Source organism: Myotis davidii, unplaced genomic scaffold (genome assembly GCF_000327345.1).
Source record: "Myotis davidii unplaced genomic scaffold, ASM32734v1 scaffold59, whole genome shotgun sequence".
In the NCBI taxonomy this organism is placed as follows: domain Eukaryota; kingdom Metazoa; phylum Chordata; class Mammalia; order Chiroptera; family Vespertilionidae; genus Myotis; species Myotis davidii.
The window spans coordinates 8,929,265-8,952,320 of record NW_006293001.1 but is presented as its reverse complement, the minus strand read 5'-3'; the positions used below and the strand labels follow the sequence as shown (position 1 = coordinate 8,952,320).

The 23,056-nt window shown below is 38.8% G+C and overlaps 1 protein-coding gene and 1 pseudogene across 2 annotated transcripts in view; one reads left to right on the top strand and one right to left on the bottom strand.

The window, feature by feature from the left end:
* Positions 1-2,970: 2,970 nt before the first annotated feature.
* The window catches only part of PPIG (peptidylprolyl isomerase G), a 46,554-nt gene continuing 26,468 nt past the window's right edge, over positions 2,971-23,056 (bottom strand). The window contains exons 10-15 of one of the 2 annotated variants that reach the window (XM_015565764.1): positions 15,131-15,338; positions 14,044-14,211; positions 13,063-13,150; positions 8,935-9,071; positions 7,644-8,754; positions 2,971-3,078 (exon numbers count right to left, since the gene is read on the bottom strand). In XM_015565764.1, the coding sequence (XP_015421250.1) occupies positions 7,677-8,754; positions 8,935-9,071; positions 13,063-13,150; positions 14,044-14,211; positions 15,131-15,338 (1,679 nt within the window). In that variant the 3' untranslated portion in view covers positions 2,971-3,078; positions 7,644-7,676. Of the gene's footprint in view, positions 3,079-7,426; positions 8,755-8,934; positions 9,072-13,062; positions 13,151-14,043; positions 14,212-15,130; positions 15,339-23,056 lie in introns of those variants that run through there. The other variant, XM_006779568.2, reaches the window with a different exon arrangement.
* LOC102756970 lies at positions 20,727-21,890 on the top strand (annotated as a pseudogene).

Here is a 23,056-nt window from a genome sequence, read left to right as displayed (position 1 = left end):
CTCAGCCTCTCACCCAGGCTAGCCACACCCCCATGGGGTGAGGGTCCCCACTGGGGGGCTTGACCAGCCTGAAAACAGCCATCAGCCCCTCACCCAGGCTGGCCAGGCACCCTAGCAGGACTCCCCTGTGATCCGGGACACCCTTCAGGGTAAACCAGCCGGCCCCCATCCATACACCAAGCCTCTATCCTATATAATAAAAGGTTAATATGCAAATTGACCCTAACAGCAAAACGACTGGGAATCACTGGTCACAATGACACTGACCACCAGGGAGCAGATGCTCAATACAGAAACTGTCCCCTGGTGGTCAGTGCACTCCCACAGGGGGAGCTCTGCTCAGCCACAAGCCAGGCTGATGGTTGCCAGCACAGTGGTAGTGGCAAAAGCCTCTTCTGCCTCCTCAGCAGCACCAAGGATGTCCCACTGCAGCTTAGGCCTGCTCCCCACTGGACATCCCCCGAGGGCTCCCGGGCTGCCAGAAGGATGTCTGACTGCCAGCTTAGGCCTGGTCCCCCAGGGAGCGGGCCTAAGCCAGCAGGTGGACATCTCCCGAGTGGTCCCAGACTGCGAGAAGGGCACAGGCCGGGCTGAGGGACCCCTCCGCGAGTGCACAAATTTTTGTGCACCGGGCCTCTAGTCTATAATAATAATCTATAATAAAAGCGTAATATATTAGACTAGATGACCTTCTGGATGAAGCTGTAGCCAGGGACGTGGTGGGCAGGGGGCGGGGGTGTGTGGCAAGGCAGAGGCAGCCACTGCCACAGCAGGGGCCAAGACACTTACATGGATTTCATGCATCAGGCCTCTAGTATTTTGATAATAGCCATCCTAATGGATATGAGGTGCTATATCATTGTGGTCTTGATTTACAGTTCCAGTTTATCAGTTGTGAATTTGTCAACATTGGAGAAATGTCTATTTTGAGTCCTTTTGAGTTTTTTCATCCATTGCTTTTTTTGTTCAGTTACAGTTCTTTACATACTGTGGATATTAACCCCTTATCAAGTATGATTTGCAAAAATTTTCTCCTCCATTCACCACACAAGTAGGTTACCTTTTCACTGTTGTCCTTTGCTTACTGTTTTTTAAAATAAGTATGTGTATTTTCATTTCACTCTTGCATAAAACAATCTTGCTTTTTTCATTATACCCTAGAGATCACAGTCCAGTATATAAAGACCTTCATTTCCCCCCATATGGCACAGTATTGTTGCATGTTTGTACCAGTTTACTCAACCAGTGGCATACCAATAGATATATATTATCTCCAGTCCTTGCTACTATAAATTCATGCAAATAACAGCTTTGTTTCATATTTTCATCAGTGTATTTTTTAAATAGATTTATACAAATGGAAATGCTAAATGTAGGTATAAATTACACAGACCATCATTTTCTCAGGGACCAAGTCCTATAGCAAAAATATTTGATGTCATGATCCTCTCTGGGAATCTGATGAAACTTATAGCTCCTTGAGCAGTAAAGTGTACTATTCCCCCTGCCCCACCCCAAACATTATGTAATTTCAGGACTTCCACAACATCCTCTCATAGGCTACACAGGGCAGTGACTCTTGCCCATACCCGATTGTGATTAAATATATCTGGGACAAAGATGGCCACCTACACGTAAAAAGAAACAAAAAACAAAACCCAAAACGGTATAGATGATTCTGTAAGCAAAGCCATCATTCCAAATCATAACTTCAGGGCTTACGGATCCCAGGTTAAACAAATCCTGTTAAGAGACTAATGTAGCTGAATATTAAAAAGAACACTCTATACACTGATTCCAAAATTGTGCCAAGGGGACCTAAGGGACCATAGTGAACTCACAAAGGCACAACAGGTAGGATATTTTAAAAGCTTAAAGGTAAACAGTATTGGACATCTCTACGACTCTATAGGTATTAACACATTGCATACCGCATAGAAATCTCTAAGACATACGCCAGGGACCGCACGTTTTTGGGCAAACTGCACGTTATTTAAACCATCATAATGCACTTTAGGTGTTGTTTTTCAATAATTATAACATTTTTATTTACAATTAAAGTTCCTAGTACTTTTTGAACGCATGGTACTGCGTAAAACATTTTCCTCTATGAAGAGGGACCAAACAAAATTTACATAAGTATCTAGATTCGCTCTTTTTCCATGGGCGTGAAAAACAAGAACACTCGTGAGAGGTCCTTAACAGATGGCGCGCGAAACACGAGAAAACTCCTGAGCAGTATGAAATGTGTTAATCATTTAAGAAAGCTCAGTTTCAACATAATAGATATGCCATCCCTTTTGATGACATCCTATCTTTATAAACCTGGATGCTCAGCAGTTGCTGCGATAAAATGCAAGTAGGGCATAAAAATGCACGAGGGTGATGGCATTCAATCTGATTCCAAGCTTTGAGTAGTGCAATGACTAAGTTGCACACCTCCATTAGTAATCAATGTTTTTAAACATGAGTGATACATGTGTGTGTTTGGCCTAGGGTTGCCATGCAAAGGCACAATGAACTAATAAAATCTGGGAACCTCTGTCATATATTCTTTCCTTTAAATTGTTTTAGGAAGTATATTATATAGGGGTGATGACTAGTTTTGGAGAGTTATCTTCACATACGTATATAATTTGATTCTATTGGGCTGAGTTTTCTACTAGAGTTCAGCACACTGAAAAAAAAAGGCTGTGCAGCTTTTAATCACAAACAATTCAGTGTAAAGAATAGAATGGCAAAACACAAAACAGTGGATACATACTAATCTGCTACTTTGAAAAAAGAAACCTATAGCTAAAATTTGTGCAAAGATGTAAACTAGAACCAAGACATTTTGGGTATTGAGGATTTTGGGGGGTGGGGTAAAAAATTATGAATCAGCATTTAAAAATAAAAAGGAAATACAATATTAGATTAAGAAATGTTTAGTAAAGAAACCTAGAAAGCAATGAAAATAGAAAAAGCAAATTGATACTAAAAGCATTTTAATACACAATTTGCACAGTCCATATGATGAAGCACTTACACTTTACATATTCTCCTGGTTAAATAGAGCATTAAAAAACACTCCAGAACCTGAAAGTTTAATAATATTCACCTGTTAATACACACAAATCACTGGATGGTCAGAACGTTTTTACCTAAGCATATATACTTTCTGTGACTAACTCTCAAGTTGGGTAGGTAAATTTTGCCTATATACAGCTCATTTAAATTTAAAAAACAACCAAACAAGAAGCCAAAAAAACTAGAGTCAATTTTTCTTACAAGTCAACATTTATATGGTTTTAGAACACTTAAACTGGAGGGCCAAAGATATAATAGTGTTCCTAATACTGGGAAATTAAAAAGCAAATGGGCTTTTCTACTAGATAGTAATGCAAATTCCAAGTGTGACCTTAAAACCTTGCTGAGGCAAAAGACACATGGCAATCAGAAGCATCAAGATTAAACATTTATACTAGGATTTATTCCTAAACCTTCTGGAAATCGTCACTGCTGGCTAAATTCTTAAAGAAATTCCACATTATTAAACACTACTCAGTTTTTTCCCCCCTAATACAAATTCTATTATCTCCATGGGTAAAATAAATTGTATTTTAGTTCATTTATTTCCATTATTTAGCTTTTAATAAAATAAAGGTTAAATAAACAAATTTAAAAATAGAAAAACAAACTATTTATTATAGTATAGTTTATTTAATACAAACTATAAAAATTGATAGTTTCAGAGTTTAAATTCCATAAAATGCAGTTTGCAGAAAACAATTTAACAGTTACTAGACTAATGATAAGAGAAGCAGCATTGTCAAACATTTTACAATTGTAACAAGAGCTTTATTCCTAAATTTCATTAAAAAAATATACATCACAGTGACTTTGAACTAGGAAAAGAAGTGCTTTAACTTGGTTTTTCCCTTCCACAATGAGAGCAGCCACAACTTTTAACATCCCCACATACAAATGCCCAATTCATGTATTGATCCTTCAAAACACTATAAACACTCAAAGGGGAAGAAAATACACATTGGTAAACAGGAATTTCCTTTAAGAAGAAAAGGGGTGGGGAAACACAGGTCAGCCCCACCACTCCCTCCTGTGCCTCAACAAATCCCTTTTCCTACCTTGCTGATGGAATTTAAAAAATTTATGTGATTTTTCTTTTCCTTTAATATTGACTTTTTGTGTCAGCCCAGTCCAGAGTTTGCCTTTGCCTGAATCCTATAAAGGCAGCTGGAAAAGCCACTACAGGCAGGAGTCAGCCAGTACTGTATTTCCTGGAGTTTACTTTTAAACAAGTATTTATAACAAAACACATTTTCACGATAAACCGGTTATAAAACTACAATCCTTGGAGACTCCATTCAATTCTAAATGCATGAAAACTAAACTGAATAATTATAGTAAACATGTCCAAAAGGTGACAGAAAAATATGTCTTTTGTTTCTCTGTAACAATATTCTATATGGTGTATATTTAAAGTACCTTCTAGTGAAGGTAAATGGAACAAGTTTCTATACAAATTTATTAAAGGTTCAAAGTATGATTTTAAAAAATTGCCACTTAGGGTGAAGCACAATGAACTAACTACTTATTAAAAAGCATACTAACGTGAAAACAAATTAGAATTGTCAGTTAATACCATACTCAAAATACCAGAAACCCAATGTGTTCCTGTCCTTAACATTAAGAAATTGTTACTTTTCAGTTTCCTATCTATCACTGGGTATAAGAATCAACAGCAATTCAATAAAGCCAATATGAATCAATATCACACTGTGCAGACGACTTATCAGTCAAATTCTTTAAAAATTCTGTGAAGGCTTTAAGGAACTACAATGTTATGAATTCTCTAACTGTATAATTTTAAATATTTTAAAGCAATCAAGCAGCTCCTCTACTGCTCATTTAGAATCAATCACTCTGTTGTGTCAATTTCTGTGGAAGGTGGTTTATCCAGAAAAAGTGTTCACTTGAAATCATAATCATGAAAAATTTCTCAGATATTGAGGCAGGCAAGATAGACAAACTTATTTAAATACCTTTAAGAGAATATTAAGTCAAAGATACTTAGAGGTTCCCAGCTGGTGTGCCTCAGTGGTTGAGCATGGACCTATGAACCAGGAGGTCACTGTTCGATTCCTGGTTCGATTGAGTCCACATGACCGGTTTGTGGACTCAATCCCCAGTAGTGGGCGTGTAGGAGGCAGCTGATCAATGATTATCTCTCATCATTGATGTTTCTCTCTCTTCTCTCCTTTCCTCTCTGGAATTAATTATATACATTTAAAAAGATTCTTAAAAGTAAACTGTAAGCTCAGACATAACTATAAAATGACAAGAAGGTATTAAATAGCTTTTAGGAAAACTGAGTGTGTTCAAAGTAATAACTAAAGGCGGTACAACTATTAAAAATGTTAGTAGGAGGAAAGGACCATTTGAGCTGTGTGCTATTCAGATGCAAAGGAAGACTTGAGGTACAATAAATGCTATTTAGTCATTTTCTAAATGTTCTTTACATTCTGAATATAAAACCTACCTGACTGACACCTATCATCTCCTTTGCCAAAATCTGTTCTATTGTTAAAACAGCTTATAAAGCTTTTTTTTTTTTAAAGGCTTAGCATGGAGTTGGTCTTCTGATAACCAAAATAAAAGACTACTTATAGAAATTACTAAATTTCCCCCCTATTGTTACTTGCCTATAATTCTCAGTAGATAAAGCTCTGGGATCAGACAATACAGAAGTATGTTTACTTATCATGGCTTTTTTTAAAAAATAGAACTTGATTAGAAATCCTTTCTTAAATAGCATCTTTCTTGATGTGCAAAAAGTATATAACAAAGATTTTAAAAATGCAATTTACTGAATTTAAAATAAACAGTAACTAATTTAAAATATGTAAGAGGTTATATACTCAAGACTCAATTACCCTAATGTGGGTGGGTGTTCAAAAGTTTCAAAGGAATCAACCACCCTGAATTATCATAAACATCTATTACTTTTATAATCAAGGAAAAAACTTAGAAATGACTCCACTGTGGATATTGGTTTCAAGGAATTCCAAACAGTCATATAATCATTACCCTATTACTCATTATGTAAACAGCTACTACCATAATGCCAAACGTATCATTAATGTATTAATCATTTTATGTTAAGCACTGTTTCGTTTAGTACTAACAGCATTGACTAGCTACTGGGTTTACCAAGAGACTGTCTTGGTAATAGAGTTGACACTATATTGACAAATATTAAAGTACAAAACACTCTAGAAGTTACTATTAATTGGAATTCTGAAATTTCTTTTCAAATGAGGCAGGTTTTGTGTTTGCTGGATGTTCAGTATTTTATTTAGAAATTACAGAATAAAAGGCCACACATCACAAATATAGCAATGTACAACACATAAAATTCTAAATGGACTTTAGATACCTTTAGTGTTTAACTCTGTTAGCTATCAAATTTTGCAATTTTCTACTCTAAGTGGCAATGTTATACATGCCCAGTTAAAATAATGTTAACAGTAATGGTATAAACCATCTGAATAAAAAGAAACCAGTCATAAACATGCTATAGCCTAAGGTGATACATATATTAAAAAGAGATATTTTCTTGCCATTTGAAACAGCTATGAGAATTAGTGCAGTTTAAGTTACACACACACACACACACACACACACACACGAACACAAATAAAACATGCAGAATTAACACTCAACTCTATATAGGTCAGTGGCCAAAAAAGAGAAGTCTTGTCAATACTAACAACTTTTAGAATCAAACTTAAGAGTTGCACAAGTGGTATATGCTTTAGTGAGAAAAGTAGATAATAAAACAAGGTTCTCTAAAAGCAAATGAAAGCAACATAGATTGAGAATCACAGTCTGATATTCCAGGATTACTTGTCAGATGCTGTAATATAACAGCAAGTCAAGCTTAATCAGTACATCAACTGAAAAAATACTCAACTATTTTTAGAGACAATTAAGTAAAACAGAACTAGACATGAAAAATATCATGAAACAAGCTATGAGTGGAACTATAAAGAACAGCATATGAAGTACTATATAAAGAACTAAACAGCTATTTTAAAGCACAAATTACTATAACATCAAAAGTAATGCCTTAAGATCTCAAGTTATTAGGATCCTATTTCTGCGTAAAAATTGCTATAAGCCTCTATCATAAATCCAATCAGAAAATCTTTGTAAGATTTCTTCTATCAAGTGGCTTCTAAAGTTACTTTGATCATGAGTAGCACAAGCTTTTGTAACAATGTATTCCAACAATCAGTTATATTTGTTTTCAAATGGCTGATCACACAAATTAAGGGATAGCATGTCTGCTATTGGCTGATTGTTGCAACACAAAAATGTATACATGAAATAGTGAAACACAGCACACAGTATTACACCGAAGTATTTTTCTCATTTCAAGTTTATTAAAACTTTAGCAGTACAAATTATCCAGCTTGCAGATTATCAAAAGATCAACTCAATAAAGTCCATGTTTAAAAAAAAAAAGGACAAACATAAACAACCCAAAACAATGAGAGAAACAACATAAAGGAGATTCATCAGCAAGTCTCTAAAACTTAAAATTTGAGACAGAATGGAAATAAGTTTATACAACTCACTCATCCACTTTTGTGTTCGTCTGTTCCAGGGCTTCATTCATGATCAAATTTTTTATTTTTATGATGTGCATGGTCATTTTCTTGACCCTTTGATTTTTGGTTTTCTTTTTCCACTGAGGATCTGGTCTTCTCATCCTCCTTATGTTTTAATGTAGAGAACTTTAATTCATTGTCCTGACTACTTTGTTTTATTTTTGGGAATGGACTTTGATCTCTCTCAGCCTTTTTATCCTTGTTATCATTTGAACTATTATGATCACGATTTTTAGAGTGCATTCTCCTCTCACTCTCAGAATTTTCTTTTCTGTGTGAACTCTTACCTTCTTGGTTTCTATATTTTTCTTTGTTCCTGCTTTGACTTTCTTCTCTCTCTGAGCTCCTTGAATCTCTTCTCCTTCTCTTTCTATCTTTACTTCTCGATCGTCCTGGTGTAGCTCTTCTCTCTCGGCTCCGTGACCTTCCTCTTCTCCTGTACTCCTGCTCTCTGTATCTATGGTACTCCTTGCTTCTGCTGCGGTCACGGTCATGGCTTCTGGATCGCACTCTTCTGCTCCTGTCTCTACTTCTGCTTCGTTCCCTTGTTCTACTATTGTAACTGTGTTTGCCTTTAGTTGTATCACGTTCTCTGCTTCTAGACTGTGCACGCCTATCCTTTTCCTTACTTTTATTATGCTCATGCTCATTACTTTTTGATTCTAACTGTTTAGACTTCTCTTTACTTCTACTCCTTTCCTGATCTTTGCCTTTAGAATCGGACTTTTCTTTTTCTTTTGTATTCTCATGATCCTTTTCTTTACTCCTTGACCTCATCCTCTTTTCTTCATGTCTATTATGCTTTGTATCCCTTTCCTTACTCTTTGATTTCTCTTTGCTTTTACTCCTACTTTTAGATTTGGCCCTTTTCTTCACCTTGTTTTTATTATACTTATCATCTTTCTCTGAATTTCTTCTGACGTCTCTCTCTTTGCTGTTAGATTTATGGTCTTTAATTTTCTTTTCCTTTTCACTTTTTCTGTTTGGACTCTCAGACACATGCCTGAGATCAGTTATTTTCTTCTCTTTTACTCTAACTGGGCTTCTTTGATTTTCTTTTACTTCATTTAACTCACTCCTAAAATATAAGAGGAAAAAAAAACCTTTTTATTAAGAAAAAAACTGGTGTCATTAGCTAGAATGATAATTCTATTTTCCTTAAGATATCCAGAAACGGCTACAAATAACTGGATGTACTATAGTAAAAAAAAGTAAAAAATATTTTTTTCACATTTGAAATAATATAGTTAAATCTTACTTATCCCCTTTGATCCATCTTTCACCACTTGATACTCTCATTCTTTGAGCTCTTTGCATCTCTTGCCTCCAATGTGGAGGAGTCTCACTCCGTCTGAAACGATCCCTTGATCTGGATCTAGATGGAGTTCGGTAACGCTTAAGAAAATAAAAAGGGGAAAATTAACATATAAAAATATAAAAGCATTTTACCATAGCTGAAGTATATATATTTCCAGGTTCAAATAAAGTGTCTGATATTCCTATGCCCTCTAAAGAAAAATTTCTCCAATTTTCAGATAGGAAATCAATGAGAAATACTTTAAAAACATACTGAAATTCCAAAGAAGCATTAACCACAGAAACTCTAGCCATCCACGTCTTCTCTAGAAAACTGTCTTCAGTGGTTCTCAACCTTCCTAATGCTGAGACCCTTTAATATAGTTCCTCATGTTGTGGTGACCCCCAACCATAAAATTACTTTCGTTGCCACTTCATAACTGTAATTTTGCTACTGTTATGAATCGTAATGTAAATATCTGATATGCTATATGTGTTTTCCGATGGTCGCGACCCACAGGTTGAGAACTACTGAAAATGATGATAAAGCAGAATAGGTTCAAGAACCCTCACAAGTTGCCAAGTTCCAATTTGGAAGTATGTGATCTTGATATTTCAAAGCAAAAAGTCCCATATTATTAAAAAACAAAAAAAAACAGGTAAATGTACAGATATTCATTTATTCAACTGGTACTTTTTCAACTTAGGATGGCCAACAACTCTACCACATAGTAAGGAAACATTAGTGAGTCAAGACACATCTGATTTTGCTCTCTTGGAACGTATATTCTACAAGGTTAGGAGAACAGAGACAGACATATTATCACAGATATTAAGCATATATTCAACCACAATTAGAATGAATATAAAAGGAGAAGTAAAAGGCGCTCAGGGACTACATAACAAAGATATTTAACCTAGTGTAGGCAAAGGGTGGAAAAGTTAAATGACAAGTAAAAGCTAAAAACTACGGAATATGTATGAGGAGTTACCTAGGCAAGGGTAAGGAAAAAAAGATAAAAGGGGGTGAGGATAGATGGGTGAGGAAGAACATGTTAGGCATAGAAATATACCACGTTTGAAGGTGCTGAGATAGGAAGAAATAGCATGTTTTAGAAATGATTAGAAGACAGATCAGTGTGGCTAACGACAAAATTGCAAAGGAAAGTAGCACTTGATAATCTGATGAAGCAAGCAAGGACTAGCTTTTGTGAGATCTTGTAGGCTATGGTAACTATTTTGGATTTATCATAAGAACAAAAACAAAGGAGTGACATAATTAGATTTTCATTTTCAAATGATCATTCTGGAGAAAAGATTACATCAGTGATTCTCAAACTGTGGTTTAGGAATCACAAGACTCACTATGGTCTAGGGCAGTGGTCAGCAAACTGCGGCTCGTGAGTCACATGCGGCTCTTTGGCCCCTTGAGTGTTACTCTTCCACAAAAGACCACATGCATTTCTTTTTCTTGCCTAAGTGCTCTGGAGAGGACTTGAGTAGGAGTGGTGATAGTGGGAAGGATGTGGGGCTGACTTTTGCTATAGAGCATTAGTTCTCTCAGCCCAGTTTCATGCTATCAAAGCAAAGTGAACAATAGGGAAGCCCGGCATTTAGCCGTGCTTTGTCAGTAGGAAATAAGCTGCTGTTGCAGGGACAGGAGTTCTGAGTTCTGCCAGCAGGTGAGAGCCCCGAGCATTGTCAGGCCCTGCTCTTACAGATTGGATGAAAGACTAAGAGACTCCTATTGTTGTCACTTAAACAGATCTGTATTGAGCTAATGCCTGAAGCCAAAATGAAAAATGGGATCCACTTGCTAGAAAGAAGCAGAAAACAATCATAACACAAGCAAATCCAAACCCAGGAGGCTGGGTCTGGATGGAAATGGATGGGCACCCCGACCGGAGGATGAGGCCCAGAAATCAGGATTTTAAAAAGATTCCCAGGTGATTCTAATGTGCAACCAAGGTTGAGAACCACTAGTCTAGGGATTTGTGAGGTCAAAATTATTTTCATAATATTACATTATTTGCCTTCTCCACTTTCATTCTTTATCTTGCAATGGAGTTTTTCAGAGACAATCTGGCATGTTTTTGTTTGTTTGTTTTTGTCTTTTTAAATATATTTTATTGCCGGAACCGGTTTGGCTCAGTGGATAGAGCGTCGGCCTGCGGACTGAAGGGTCCCAGGTTCGATTCCGGTCAAGGGCATGGACCTGGGTTGCTGACACGTTGCTTTAAGGAGATCACGCCCTACGACCACTTCCAGCCTCTCCCTCGGTATTGTATTAACATTCAAATTTTTTAAAAATATATATTTTTTTAATTGATTTTTACAGAGAGGAAGGGAGAGGGACAGAGAATCAGAAACATTGATGAGAGAGAAACATCCATCAGCTGCCTCCTGCACGCCCCCCACTGGGAACGTGTCCGCAACCCAGGTCCATGCCCTTGACCGGAATCGAACCTGGGACCCTTCAGTCCGCAGGCCGACGCTCTATCCACTGAGCCAAACCGGTTAGGGCAATATGGCATGTTTTGATATCTTTGCTTTCATAGCTAATGGATTATGTGCTTATATATGGTAGTTTTGTGTTTTAAATGCTACTCAGTTTTAATTTCCAGAAGAGTAAATATTAATAGATGTAATCCACATCAACAAAAGCTCTTTTGAATCCTCAATAATTTTTAAGAGTATAAAGTAGTCCTAAGGCAAAGAAGTTTGAGAACTGCCATGAAAACAGTTAGGAGGGTATTTACAGTTCTGAGAACATATGATGAATTGAATTAAGATTACTGGAGTGGAGTTTGAGAGAAGCAGATAGATTTCAGAGTATTTAGGAGGTTAAACTGAGAGGATTTGGTGATGAATAAGATTATATGTGATAGCAAAGAAAGGGGGAAAACAAAATGATTCTTGGGCTTGAAATTTAAGTAACTGTACACGTGGTGGTGTTTGTCACGAGACCGGGAATCTAAAGGAAGATTAGGTCTGAAGAGAAAGTGCTTATTGTATATACTGAGTTTGAGGTGCCCATTAAGCAACTAAATGGCTGTCAAATAAGCCTTTGGTGAGAGAAGAACAGATGAAAATTTGACATTTATCAGCATATAGGGAGCCACTGAAGCCATGGGAGTGATGAGATTATTCAAGGAGCATATGCAAAATGAGAAGAGTTGAAACCCTGTTGTAGCACAATATTTAAAAGTGGGGTAGAAGGGTATGAACTGGCACTGGAAATGCAAGATAGAATAGCCAGAGATAGGAAGAAAATATGACAGGAGTAAAGCAAAAAGAGTATTACAAATAGGGATATTAAGTAAGGCAAAGACTGAAAGGATCCACTGGATTTTGTGACAGGAAGCTGATCACATGCCAAGTGCTGTTTTCAGCAGAATGGTAGAAGACAAACTGAAATGGCTAAGGAATGAGTAGGAAGTAAATAAATTATACTAAATATACCCAAGTTTCTAAAATGCTGAAAACACAGTAGATATTTAAATCTGATAGGGATAATCTAATAAAGACAAAGGGGGAGGGGGAAAAGAGATAAAGGGGGAGTAAGGGGAGATATCTGTAATACAATCAGCAATAAAAATATATTAAAAAAAGAGGATGAAATATAAGAATAGAGTTAATTTTTAACGAGAGTAGAGATGTAGTGGTCAGGAAGGGGGCACAGCAAAGATCTTCATCTCATTTTACACCATGTATCTGTAAAAATCCATTAACATCCCATGGATTTTAAGTTTGGAAGTACTAATACAAACAAGTTCCTATGAAAAGAGAACATAATTCAATACCCACACCTACTCTGAATTTTAGTTACTTGCATATAAAACTATTTAAGAAACACTCAAATTATTTTAAGGTAAATGCAATACTATTAAGATTTATGGGAAGGTCAAGCTGGTTTGTCTCAGTTAGCCTGTGGACTGAAGGGTCCCAGATTCAATCCCCAGTAGGGGGTGTGCAGAAAACAGCCAATCAATGATTCTCTCACATAATTGATGTTTCTCTCTCTCTCTCTCCCTCTCCCTTCCTCTCTGAAATAAATAAAAAAAGATTTATGGGAAAAGAAATCACCTACCCTCGGTCCTCTTCCTTTAATTTTCCTGCCAGACCTAGTAACTAAAAGTCGCCTCTGGTATGAAGCAGGCTGGGAATTAAGTAGATTACTAGAAGGAAGCAAAGAGAAAATTAAAACATTGTTTTATAAAAATAAATCTGGGAAATATAGCTTTGCTGATCTAAAGTAATAAATTTAAAATCATATATAATTAGTGGTTTTCAACCAGGAATGTTATCAATGCCTAGCAGGTATCTGGAAAAGTCTGGAAGCATTTTTTCAACAGTCAATGTCTAAAGACGGTGCTATTGGTAATAAGTGCCCAGAAGTGAGGAATGCTAAAACCTTACAATGCATGAGGATGAAGAACTATTTTGCCCCCAAATTCCAATTGTAGCCTGTTGAGAAACACTGTTATATAATCATTACTAAGACAAAGTTAACCCGACAGTGCTAAGGAAAGTCACCAGAAGAGTTTAGCATAGGCTATATCAGGGGTGGGCAAACTTTTTGACTGGAGGGCCACAATAGGTTCTTAAACTGGACTGGAGGGCCGGAACAAAAGCATGGATGGAGTGTTTGTGTGAACTAATATAAATTCAAAGTAAACATCATTACATAAAAGGGTACGGTCTTTTTTTTTTTTAGTTTTATTCATTTCAAACGGGCGGGCCATAGTTTGCCCATGGCTGGGCTATATGCTGTTGAGAGAATAATTTTAAAACTTCCTTATTCCAAGTACCTTATTATCTTACTAGAGACCTGGTGCACAAAATTTGTGCACTGGGGGGGGCGGGGGGGGTCCTCAGTCCGGCCTATGCCCTCTCGCAGTCTAGGAGCCCTCAGGGGGTGTCCAACTGCTGAACATTACCCTATAAAGGAAGATTTCAATCTTGTGACAAAGTCACAAAATCTTGTCTAAAATAAGTACAAGCTTTTTTTTCCCACAGAGAGATTTCGTTAAAGATTGTAAGGAACTACAAGATATACACATGTACATACCACTCTCTCTCTCTGTCTCTTTCTCTGTTTTTCCTTTCTTTCTCATCAGCTTTAGGAGGACTTTTTCTCATTAGAAATCTATTTTCAGGTATAGGAGGGATCTCTTCTGGACGGACAGTAGATTGGGGTTGTGCATCAAGATTTTCAGCCTCACTTCCACTAGATGCGCTTAATAGAAACACAAAACAAGTTTCATTTAGTTATTACATGCCTACTCCAAATGTCCAATTGTTGGTATTTCTTTTCTTTAGGATACCACAATATATACACCATCCTATACCCGTGACAACCAACTAACCAACCAAAAATTAAAACCAAACATCTCCATTGTCACAGTTTCAAAAAAGATTTCCCACTAAAATGGGCCCAAAAAATGAAATTCCTTGGACAATGTAAACTTAAATAAACTTAAAATACATTAAAATGCAGGTAAAGAAATTAGTTGTTTTAAAGGAAATAGGTATATAAAGACAAATTTTAGTACTGACACATTATTTCAGACAAAACAGGGGAAACAAATATAGTAACATCTGCTTTCTATCCTATGCAAAGGATATTGGAGCAAAGAAAACGAAGGACAAAAAAGCAAGGTAGACTGCTACAAAAAATGAGGAAAACAAAAGCTGGTTTACTTCAATCCTCACTAATCTCATATTCCATTCATAATTACAAACTTATAAAACCAAAAGCATAATTACATTGAGTTCAGATAAAATTAACTGAATGGTTTTGTTGAAAATGGAAATGAATATACCCAAATTTAATCTAGAGACTGTAGAATACCAAAATGATCTTATACTTCATGGTATAAAATATTTCTATTTTAATGTTCCCAAATAACTGATCCAAAATCCCAAAGGAATTATTTATAAACAGAAGGAAATATATATATGCCTAAGCGACCATCGCAATCAGGCAGACAGGGAGGGACAGGCCTAAACCAGCAGTTTGACACCCCCTAAGGGGTCCTGGATTGGAGAGGGTGTAGGCTGGGCTGAGGGGACACACCCAACCTCCGTGCACAAATTTCGTGCACCAGGCCTCTAATTAGAATATAAAGCTAGTGTTGAAAAAGTAAAATTAAGACCTTTTCTTGCTTTTCTTTCGCTTCTTCTTTTCTTTCTTGTGTTTTCGGGAATTTTTCCTATGTTTCTTTTTTCTTTTTTTTGATTTCTCTTCAGAAGCACTTTCAGAATCAGAAGAATCAGACGAGGATTGAGAATCACTTGAGCTATCTGAGTCACTGGATGATGATGAGGAGGAGGATTTATGCCTTTTCTTTTCTTCTTTCTTAGCTTTCATAAAGAAACAAAAAGGTCTTTTGGTCAACACATTTTAGATAAACATTTTAAGTGGAAATTTATATTTTCTAAGTCCAGTATTTAATAGCTAGTCCATCTAGCTATTTGAACTGAGAGGCACAGGAAAGGAGTTAAGAGTCAAGATTATAATCCAGAGTTGTATCTATTGAACCCAGGGGTGGGGAAGGTCCCATTGGCTGTATAAGCCCACGGAATCATTTGGCCTGACCCTGACACGGCATTAGGGATGAGTTAATTAAATGTTTGACCAAATATAGCAGACTAATTTTTAAGTTGATAATTTTGTATAGCCTGAGAATGATGTTATAAACATCCAAATGGCCCTAAGCAGAAAAAAGGTTCCCCAACCTTGTAGAGTTTTTGGAAAATAACAGATAAATCTATAACAATAAACGAAATTAATTTTAGGAAACATTTGATAGCATAGTGTTTTCAAAAAAGCACAGAAGCAACACTTAAGAGTCCGAGGTTCTAATCTTCTTGTAGCGCTCAACTTTTTTCTTATTGAGTAGAATATGAGAATAATACTTTGCATAAATGTGGAAAGATAAGAATAGGAGAAAAATACTTTGCATAAATGTGGAAAGATAAGAAACATGATTTCAGCCCTGATTGGTTAGGCTCAGTGGATAGAGCGTCGGCTTGGGGACTGAGGGTCCCGGGTTCGATTCCAGTCAAGGACATGTACCTTGGTTGCAGGCACATCCCCAGTAGGGGGTTTGCAGGAGGCACCTGATCAATGTTTCTCTCTCATCGATGTTTCTGACTATCCCTCTCCCTTCCTCTCTGTAAAAAAATCAATAAATTTTTTTTTAAAAAAGGGAAACACGATTTCATTAGCATGGACTTATGTTTCCATGCCTTAGTATTCCCCTAATGATTAAGAAATTTAGCCGTTTGAAAGTACTAACACAAATAAGTTACTATGAAAAGAGAATATAACAATTCATTCAGTGGAGACGAGAGGAGTAGACTTACAACAGAGGGTGGTCATTTGATAATAATTAATAACTATGTTTTTGAGATATCTACAAAAAAATTCTTCAAATTAAAAATCTTACTTTGGTTTAAGTAATAATTTTAAAAAGGGTCCCAAAGCTCAGATGCTTTAAGGACTAATCAACTAACATAAATAAGTGAAGTTAACCTGGTATAATAAAACAGGAATTGGTGAAAGATATGACAAACTGCATAGAGCTTGACTCGTCTAAAAGTATTCTAATTAAAGTATGGACTTAAAGAGTGAATACAACCCAAAGATGGGACACCATTGATATATGGGTAACTACAATAACATGGAACACATCAACTACATTAGAATTCATCTATATATATAAAAGCCTAAGTGACTGAACAACTGAATGACCAAATGACTCATTGAATGGTCATTATGACATGCACTGACCACCAGGGGGCAGACGCTCAATGCAGGAGTTTCCCCTGGTGGTCAGGTGCACTCCCAGTCAACCTCCCATAGCCCCTCCCCCAGCCGGTGCACCAACCTCCCCTGGCACCAGCCAGCCAGCCAATCCCCATGGCCCCTCTCCCTGGCCAGCTGGCCCCAGGCCCTGATCAGCCCCATTCCCCACCCGTGCACGAATTCGTGCATCAGACCTCTAGTTAGTTAATAATGATATTGGTAAATAAAATACAAAGTATTTATACTGTTTTTTTCTATTTGAACTGTACCACTGGTTAACTAAATAGTAAATGAAGGGAAGATGCTATTTATCAAAAGTATTCCAGCAATAAATGTAGGGATCAGAGTTTGTGTATCATCATTTTACAACTAATGAGGCACACTGATCACCAATTGCTGCTACAGAGAACAAAGACAACCTGTCCTGTGTGACTCCTGGTCCTATGAAAACATTAAAAAAGCCGAAACCGGTTTGGCTCAGTGGATGGAGCGTCGGCCTGCGGACTGAAAGGTCCCAGGTTCGATTCCGGTCAAGGGCATGTACCTGGGTTGCAGGCACATCCCCAGTGGGAGATGTGCAGGAGGCAGCTGATCGATGTCTCTCTCTCATCGATGTTTCTAACTATCTCTCTCCCTTCCTCTCTGTAAAAAATCAATAAAATATATTTTTAAAAAAATCAAAACTGAATCTGATCAATTTTCTACAACTACAAAGCTAATAGGAAACAGAAGTAAAAAGGAATATATTACATCATATACAGGTGCAATCAGTAAAATCCAGCATGTACAATAATGGGAAACACTACAGGACGAATGACCGAGGCAAGTGTAAGATGCCTCACAGGCCAGGTTGAGATTATAACTATTTTTATGGTAATATAATCTGCCTGAGTATCATATGACATCACCTATAAAAGGAAAATATGCTGTGTTGTAGAAAAGATGCCTTGGAAGAGGGTTTAGAAAGTACAAAAGTTGAACAAGTTCCCCCTTTTCATATTTGTCAGCACTGTCTTATGTGCAAAATTTAATTTAATTTACTAGTACATAGCCTTTTCCTACGTATCTGTTCAGAATAAAAAAGGATCTGATTGGGGGGAAAACAGGAGTAAAAAATAGATGGGCAAAAAGCAAAAATTAGAGACATGACAACATCAGTATTAAACTATATTCTATTAATAGAGTGTTGCTTTAGTTAACCTAAATCGAAAAATAGTATCTAGGCACGTGAATCTGACTGAAATATTATCCTTCTCAAATCAATAAGTATCTTTAACTGATTAGTATTAGACACATTGCAAAATGAGGCCAAGACACCGAGAGGAAGAATTGTAGAGCATATGGAGAAGTTCCACAGGGAACTTTATAAGACAATCTATTTGGAAAATAAGATCAACAAGTGTGAATTCAATAGCAAATAGCATTGGGAAATATACACTTAATAAATTTTTCTAGAAACTCTGACTCTATTAATTGTATACGAATTTAGCAGTGTGGTCAAAAAGTACACAAGTAGAGTGGAAATGCTTTGTAGAATTACAGTCAGTTTTGTAACATAACATATGTATTCCTATAAATCTCTCTGCTATGGAAAACCGTACAATAAAACCACATGGCTTATAGGGAAAATGGTGTTGGGGTATAAAATTCAAAAACTTCGGCAACACATTTTTTAAAAAGATAGAAAACTACTAAAATTGCAACACCTTTACACATGTTAAATGGTTAAGAATTATATAAATCTACACCAATAAAAGAGAAAGATGCAAATTGACCGTACATTCACGATGCCCAACAGCCAATCAGGAGATCAGTATGCAAATTAACCCAACAATGATGACAGGTTAATTTGCATGCACAGGCGCCCGGAGGCGTTGCGTACCACCCAGCCTCTCTGGGCCTCTGGGCAGCGTGGAAAGGTGGAAAGGCGGCTCTGGGTCTGACAAAAGGCAGTTCCAGCAGCCAGGGGAAGAAAGGCCCATTCTTGCATGAATCTTCGTGCATCAGGCCTCCAGTATGACAATAAACAAGGCACTTTACTTTGAAAAAGATCTGGGGTTTTCTTGTGGAAGTGAACATGAGAAGGGCTGCAGCTAGTGAGTTACTGTAAAGTAGTGGAAGAATAGTGATCTGAAATCAGATAGAAAATTTTAGCAGACTATGCTTAAAAACAGTGAGCTGAGGCAGCTTAGCAGATGTTCGAGGTGTGTGCATGTGTGATTGCTGTATATTCCTATGAAGCTATTCAGCTGGGTATGACTCTCCACTCAGTGTTTCTTACAGACAAGATCAAACAGACAGAGGCAAAGGTGAAATTGCTAAGTTCAAATTGTTTTATAATCAATATATATGAAAAGACAGCGACCAGAACGCCAGACTGACCGGCCCCTATGATATCCACTGCGGCCAGCGAACCAGCCCGATCTGGGGGTGGGGCCAGCTGGCCAACCTCCTGCAGCCTCCGCGCCCACCTCCCGGCCAGCCCTCCCTACAATCAGCCCCCACCACCCCAATCGGAGCAGGACCTGCTGGCCAATCGCCCATGGCCCCTTCCCCCAGCCTGCCTGGCTCTGATCCGGCCCCGATCGGGGCAGGCTGGCCAGCCAACCTCCAGCCATCTCTTCCTCCTGACAGGCCCAGCCCCTATCTGCCAATCGGGGCCAGGCCGGCTGGACCCCACCCATGCAAGAATTGATGCATTAGGCCTCTAGTACATAAATCAAATGGGACAAATGTATGATTTCAAAACAAGTAATACCACAGAATTTATTATATTAGGATTAGAAATAGGGTCAGGAAAAAGTAGTGAAAATATCTGCAGAGGCTGAAACCGGTTTGGCTCAGTGGATAGAGCGTCGGCCTGCGGACTGAAAGGTCCAGGTTCGATTCCGGTCAAGGGCATGTACCTGGGTTGCGGGCACATCCCCAGTGGGGAGTGTGCAGGAGGCAGCTGGTCGATGTTTCTCTCTCATCGATGTTTCTGACTCTCTATGTCTCTCCTTTCCTCTCTGTAAAAAAAAACTCAATAAAATATATTTTAAAAAAATACTATCTGCAGAGTACTTACAAACTGCTAAGCACTGAACAAAGTCCTTTATAGGTGTACTTTAAGAATGAGTATATTCTGTATTTTAAGAGATTATTTTTATATAGGGTAAAAGGCTTCAAGAAAGGAATGGAGCAATTCTGAACAAGATGAAATAGATCCATCCTTCCCTAACCTTAGAGAGTATGGCAAACAGGTTTAGTTGTTTGAATGAAAAATATGCAATAAATGTTAAATAATACAAAAATAAAGTCTGTGTTCGTATACTCACAACTGTAAACCTACTTTGGCCCCACCCTGTTTAAGTAGAAACCCTAGACATAATATAAAAAACAAACATAGGCCTAGCCAGTTAGGCTCAGTGGATAGAGCCTCTGCCCTTGGACTAAAGGGTCCCAGGTTTGATTCCCATCAAGGGCAAGTACCTCAGTTACACACTTGATCCCTGTCCCTGGTTGGGGCGCACATAGGAGCCAACCAATTGATGTGTTTCTCTCACATCGAAGTTTCTCTCTGTCTCTCCCCATTCCTTCCACTCTCTCTAAAAACCAATGGAAAAATATCCTCAGGTGAGGATTTAAAAAAAACAAAACAAAGACAAAACCATAAAAAAATTGTGAAAGGTAGAAAAAAGGCAGAGAAGCCAGGGATCTCTTGAGGATGACATGGAAGTTTTCAATTTGCCTCCAATACACCATAGACTTCATGCTGGAAAAGCCTGCAACTCAGAAATACCAATGGGTATATGTTTTTCAAAGTCCTACAAAAAGCTCTTTCCAGTCAAAGGAGTGGGAAAAGGATGACTTAGCAAGACAAAACTCTCTCTCTCTCTCTCTCTCTCTCTCTCTCTCTCTCTCTCTCTGTTACCTAGTGGCTGCGTGGCCACGGCAAGGCTATGGCATGTCTCGGACGCAGACCGGATCATGGTGGACCGGCAGAGCCTGTGTTTTTGTTTTGTTGTAACACAGTTTATTGATTTTTTTAAAATATATTTTATTGATTTTTTTACAGAGAGGAAGGGAGAGAGATAGAGAGTTAGAAACATCGATCAGCCGCCTTCTGCACATCCCCCACTGGGGATGTGCCCGCAACCCAGGCACATGCCCTTGACCGGAATCGAACCCGGGACCTTTCAGTCCGCAGGCCGACACTCTATCCACTGAGCCAAACCGGTTTTCGGCTAGTTTATTGATTTTTTACAGAGAGGAAGGAAGAGGGAGAGAGAGTTAGAAACATCGATCAGCTGCCCCATGCACACCCTCCACTGGAGATGTGCCCGCAACCAAGGTACATGCCCTTGACAGGAATTAAACTTGGGACCGCCCCACCCCGCCCCCGTCCATAGGCTGACGCTCTACCCACTGAGCCAATCCAGTCAGGGCCCGGCAGAGCTGTTTTACCAAAAGAATGAAGCTCGGAAATACATGCACAACTCTAGGATGATTGATGTGCAAACCAAAATGATTGGATGAGCATTGGAGCTCCTTGATCTGCCTGATGAGAAACCCCGTTTTCTGTTGGATACGGGTTGCGGTAGTGGGCTGAGTGGAGATTATATATCTGATGAGGGGCACTATTGGGTGGGCATCAACATCAGCCTTGCCATGCTGGATGCAGCTCTGGACCGAGAAGCACAAGGAGACCTACTTCTTGGGGGCCAGGGCATCCCCTTCAAACCGGGCTCCTTTGACGGTTATATCAGCATTTCTACTATTTAGTGGCTCTGTAATGCTAACAAGAAGCCTGACATTCCTGCCAAGCACTTGTACTGCTTTTTTTCTCCTGTTTATTCTTTGCTACCGTGGAGACTGAGCTGTTCTGCAGCTATACCCTGAGAACAGGGAGTAGTTGGAGCTGATTACAACCCAGGCTATCAGGGCTGGTTTCACTGGTGGTGTGGTAGTGGACTACCCCAACAGTGCCCAAGCAAAGAAGTTCTACCTGTTTGTTTTCTGGACCACTGACCTTTCTGCCAAAGGGACTGAATGAAATTAAGGAAGAAGAGGAGACAGAGAAACCAAGATGGCGGCATAGGTAAATACCTGAAATTGCGGCCTAGCAAAACCACTTCAAATATACAACTAAAAGACAAAACGGACATCATCCAGAACTACAGGAAAGCTGGCTGAGTGGAAATTCTACAACTAGAAGGAAAGAGAAAAGCCCACTGAGACTCAGAGGAGGTACGGAAGTAAAGTGCAGAGGTACGGAGGTGGGTGCGGAAAGGGCAGGCAACAGAGGATGTGGTTGTCTTTTTTGATCGGGAGGGAGACTCAAGCTCCAGATGGCCCTGAACTCCAGTTCCAGTGAGTCTCTGGGGATGCAGACTCATATGGGGAGAAACTGCACTGTCTGGCATTGGTCGGAAATCGAGGGTGGCTTTCTCTCAGAGGTGCTTGCAGTGATTACGCGGACACTGAGACCCAGGAACTCTTGAGCAGGACTGAGAATCAGCCATAGCTGTTTGCTCCGCCCAGTTGATTCCCTGAGACCCCGCCCCACCCAAGCTGTGCACAGAGGCTTTTGCATATGAAAGGCCTAGCCCTCTGCAATCTGAAAATTACCTAACAAACTGCAGCTGGGTCAGAGAGAACCAGAACTTCCAAAAGAAGGCCCAAGGCCCCACAGCAGCTTGCATTGCTTCACAGCTGGGCCTCATCTGGGCACCTCCAAACCCCAAACAAAGAAGAGGAATCTGCAGATCTCTCCATAGCTCCTGCTGGGTAGCCTCAGCCAGAGGTTAAATTAGCACCCTGTTAGATCCAAGAGCCAGTGTACCCAGTGGTCAGAGCGGGACCATCCAGATTACAACTCCTCAGATCCATAAGCGACACACTCAGGGGGCAGACTCAGTGAGCACCAAAGCCCCATTGAAGCAAGTCTTGCCCCAGAAGAGTGTCGCCAGCACAGAAGTTCTCCCACCATAACCACAGCTGAATCTCACAGCCAATTGGCCTGGAGGTCAATTCCTCCAAGTGATACCTACCACAATAAAGGCTTAACTACAACAAGACTGTGCACAAAGCCCACAAAGGGGTGCACCAAGAGTATCTACCTCCGGTAATTAGGGAGGCTGAGCCACTGAGCCCTATAGGACATCGAGGACAGAAAGCCACTCTATCAACACAGGGAAGTATGAAAAATGCAGAGACAAAGAAACAGGTCACAAATGACAGAAATGGAGGAAAGCAAACGACTGGATATAGAGTTCAAAACCACGGTTAT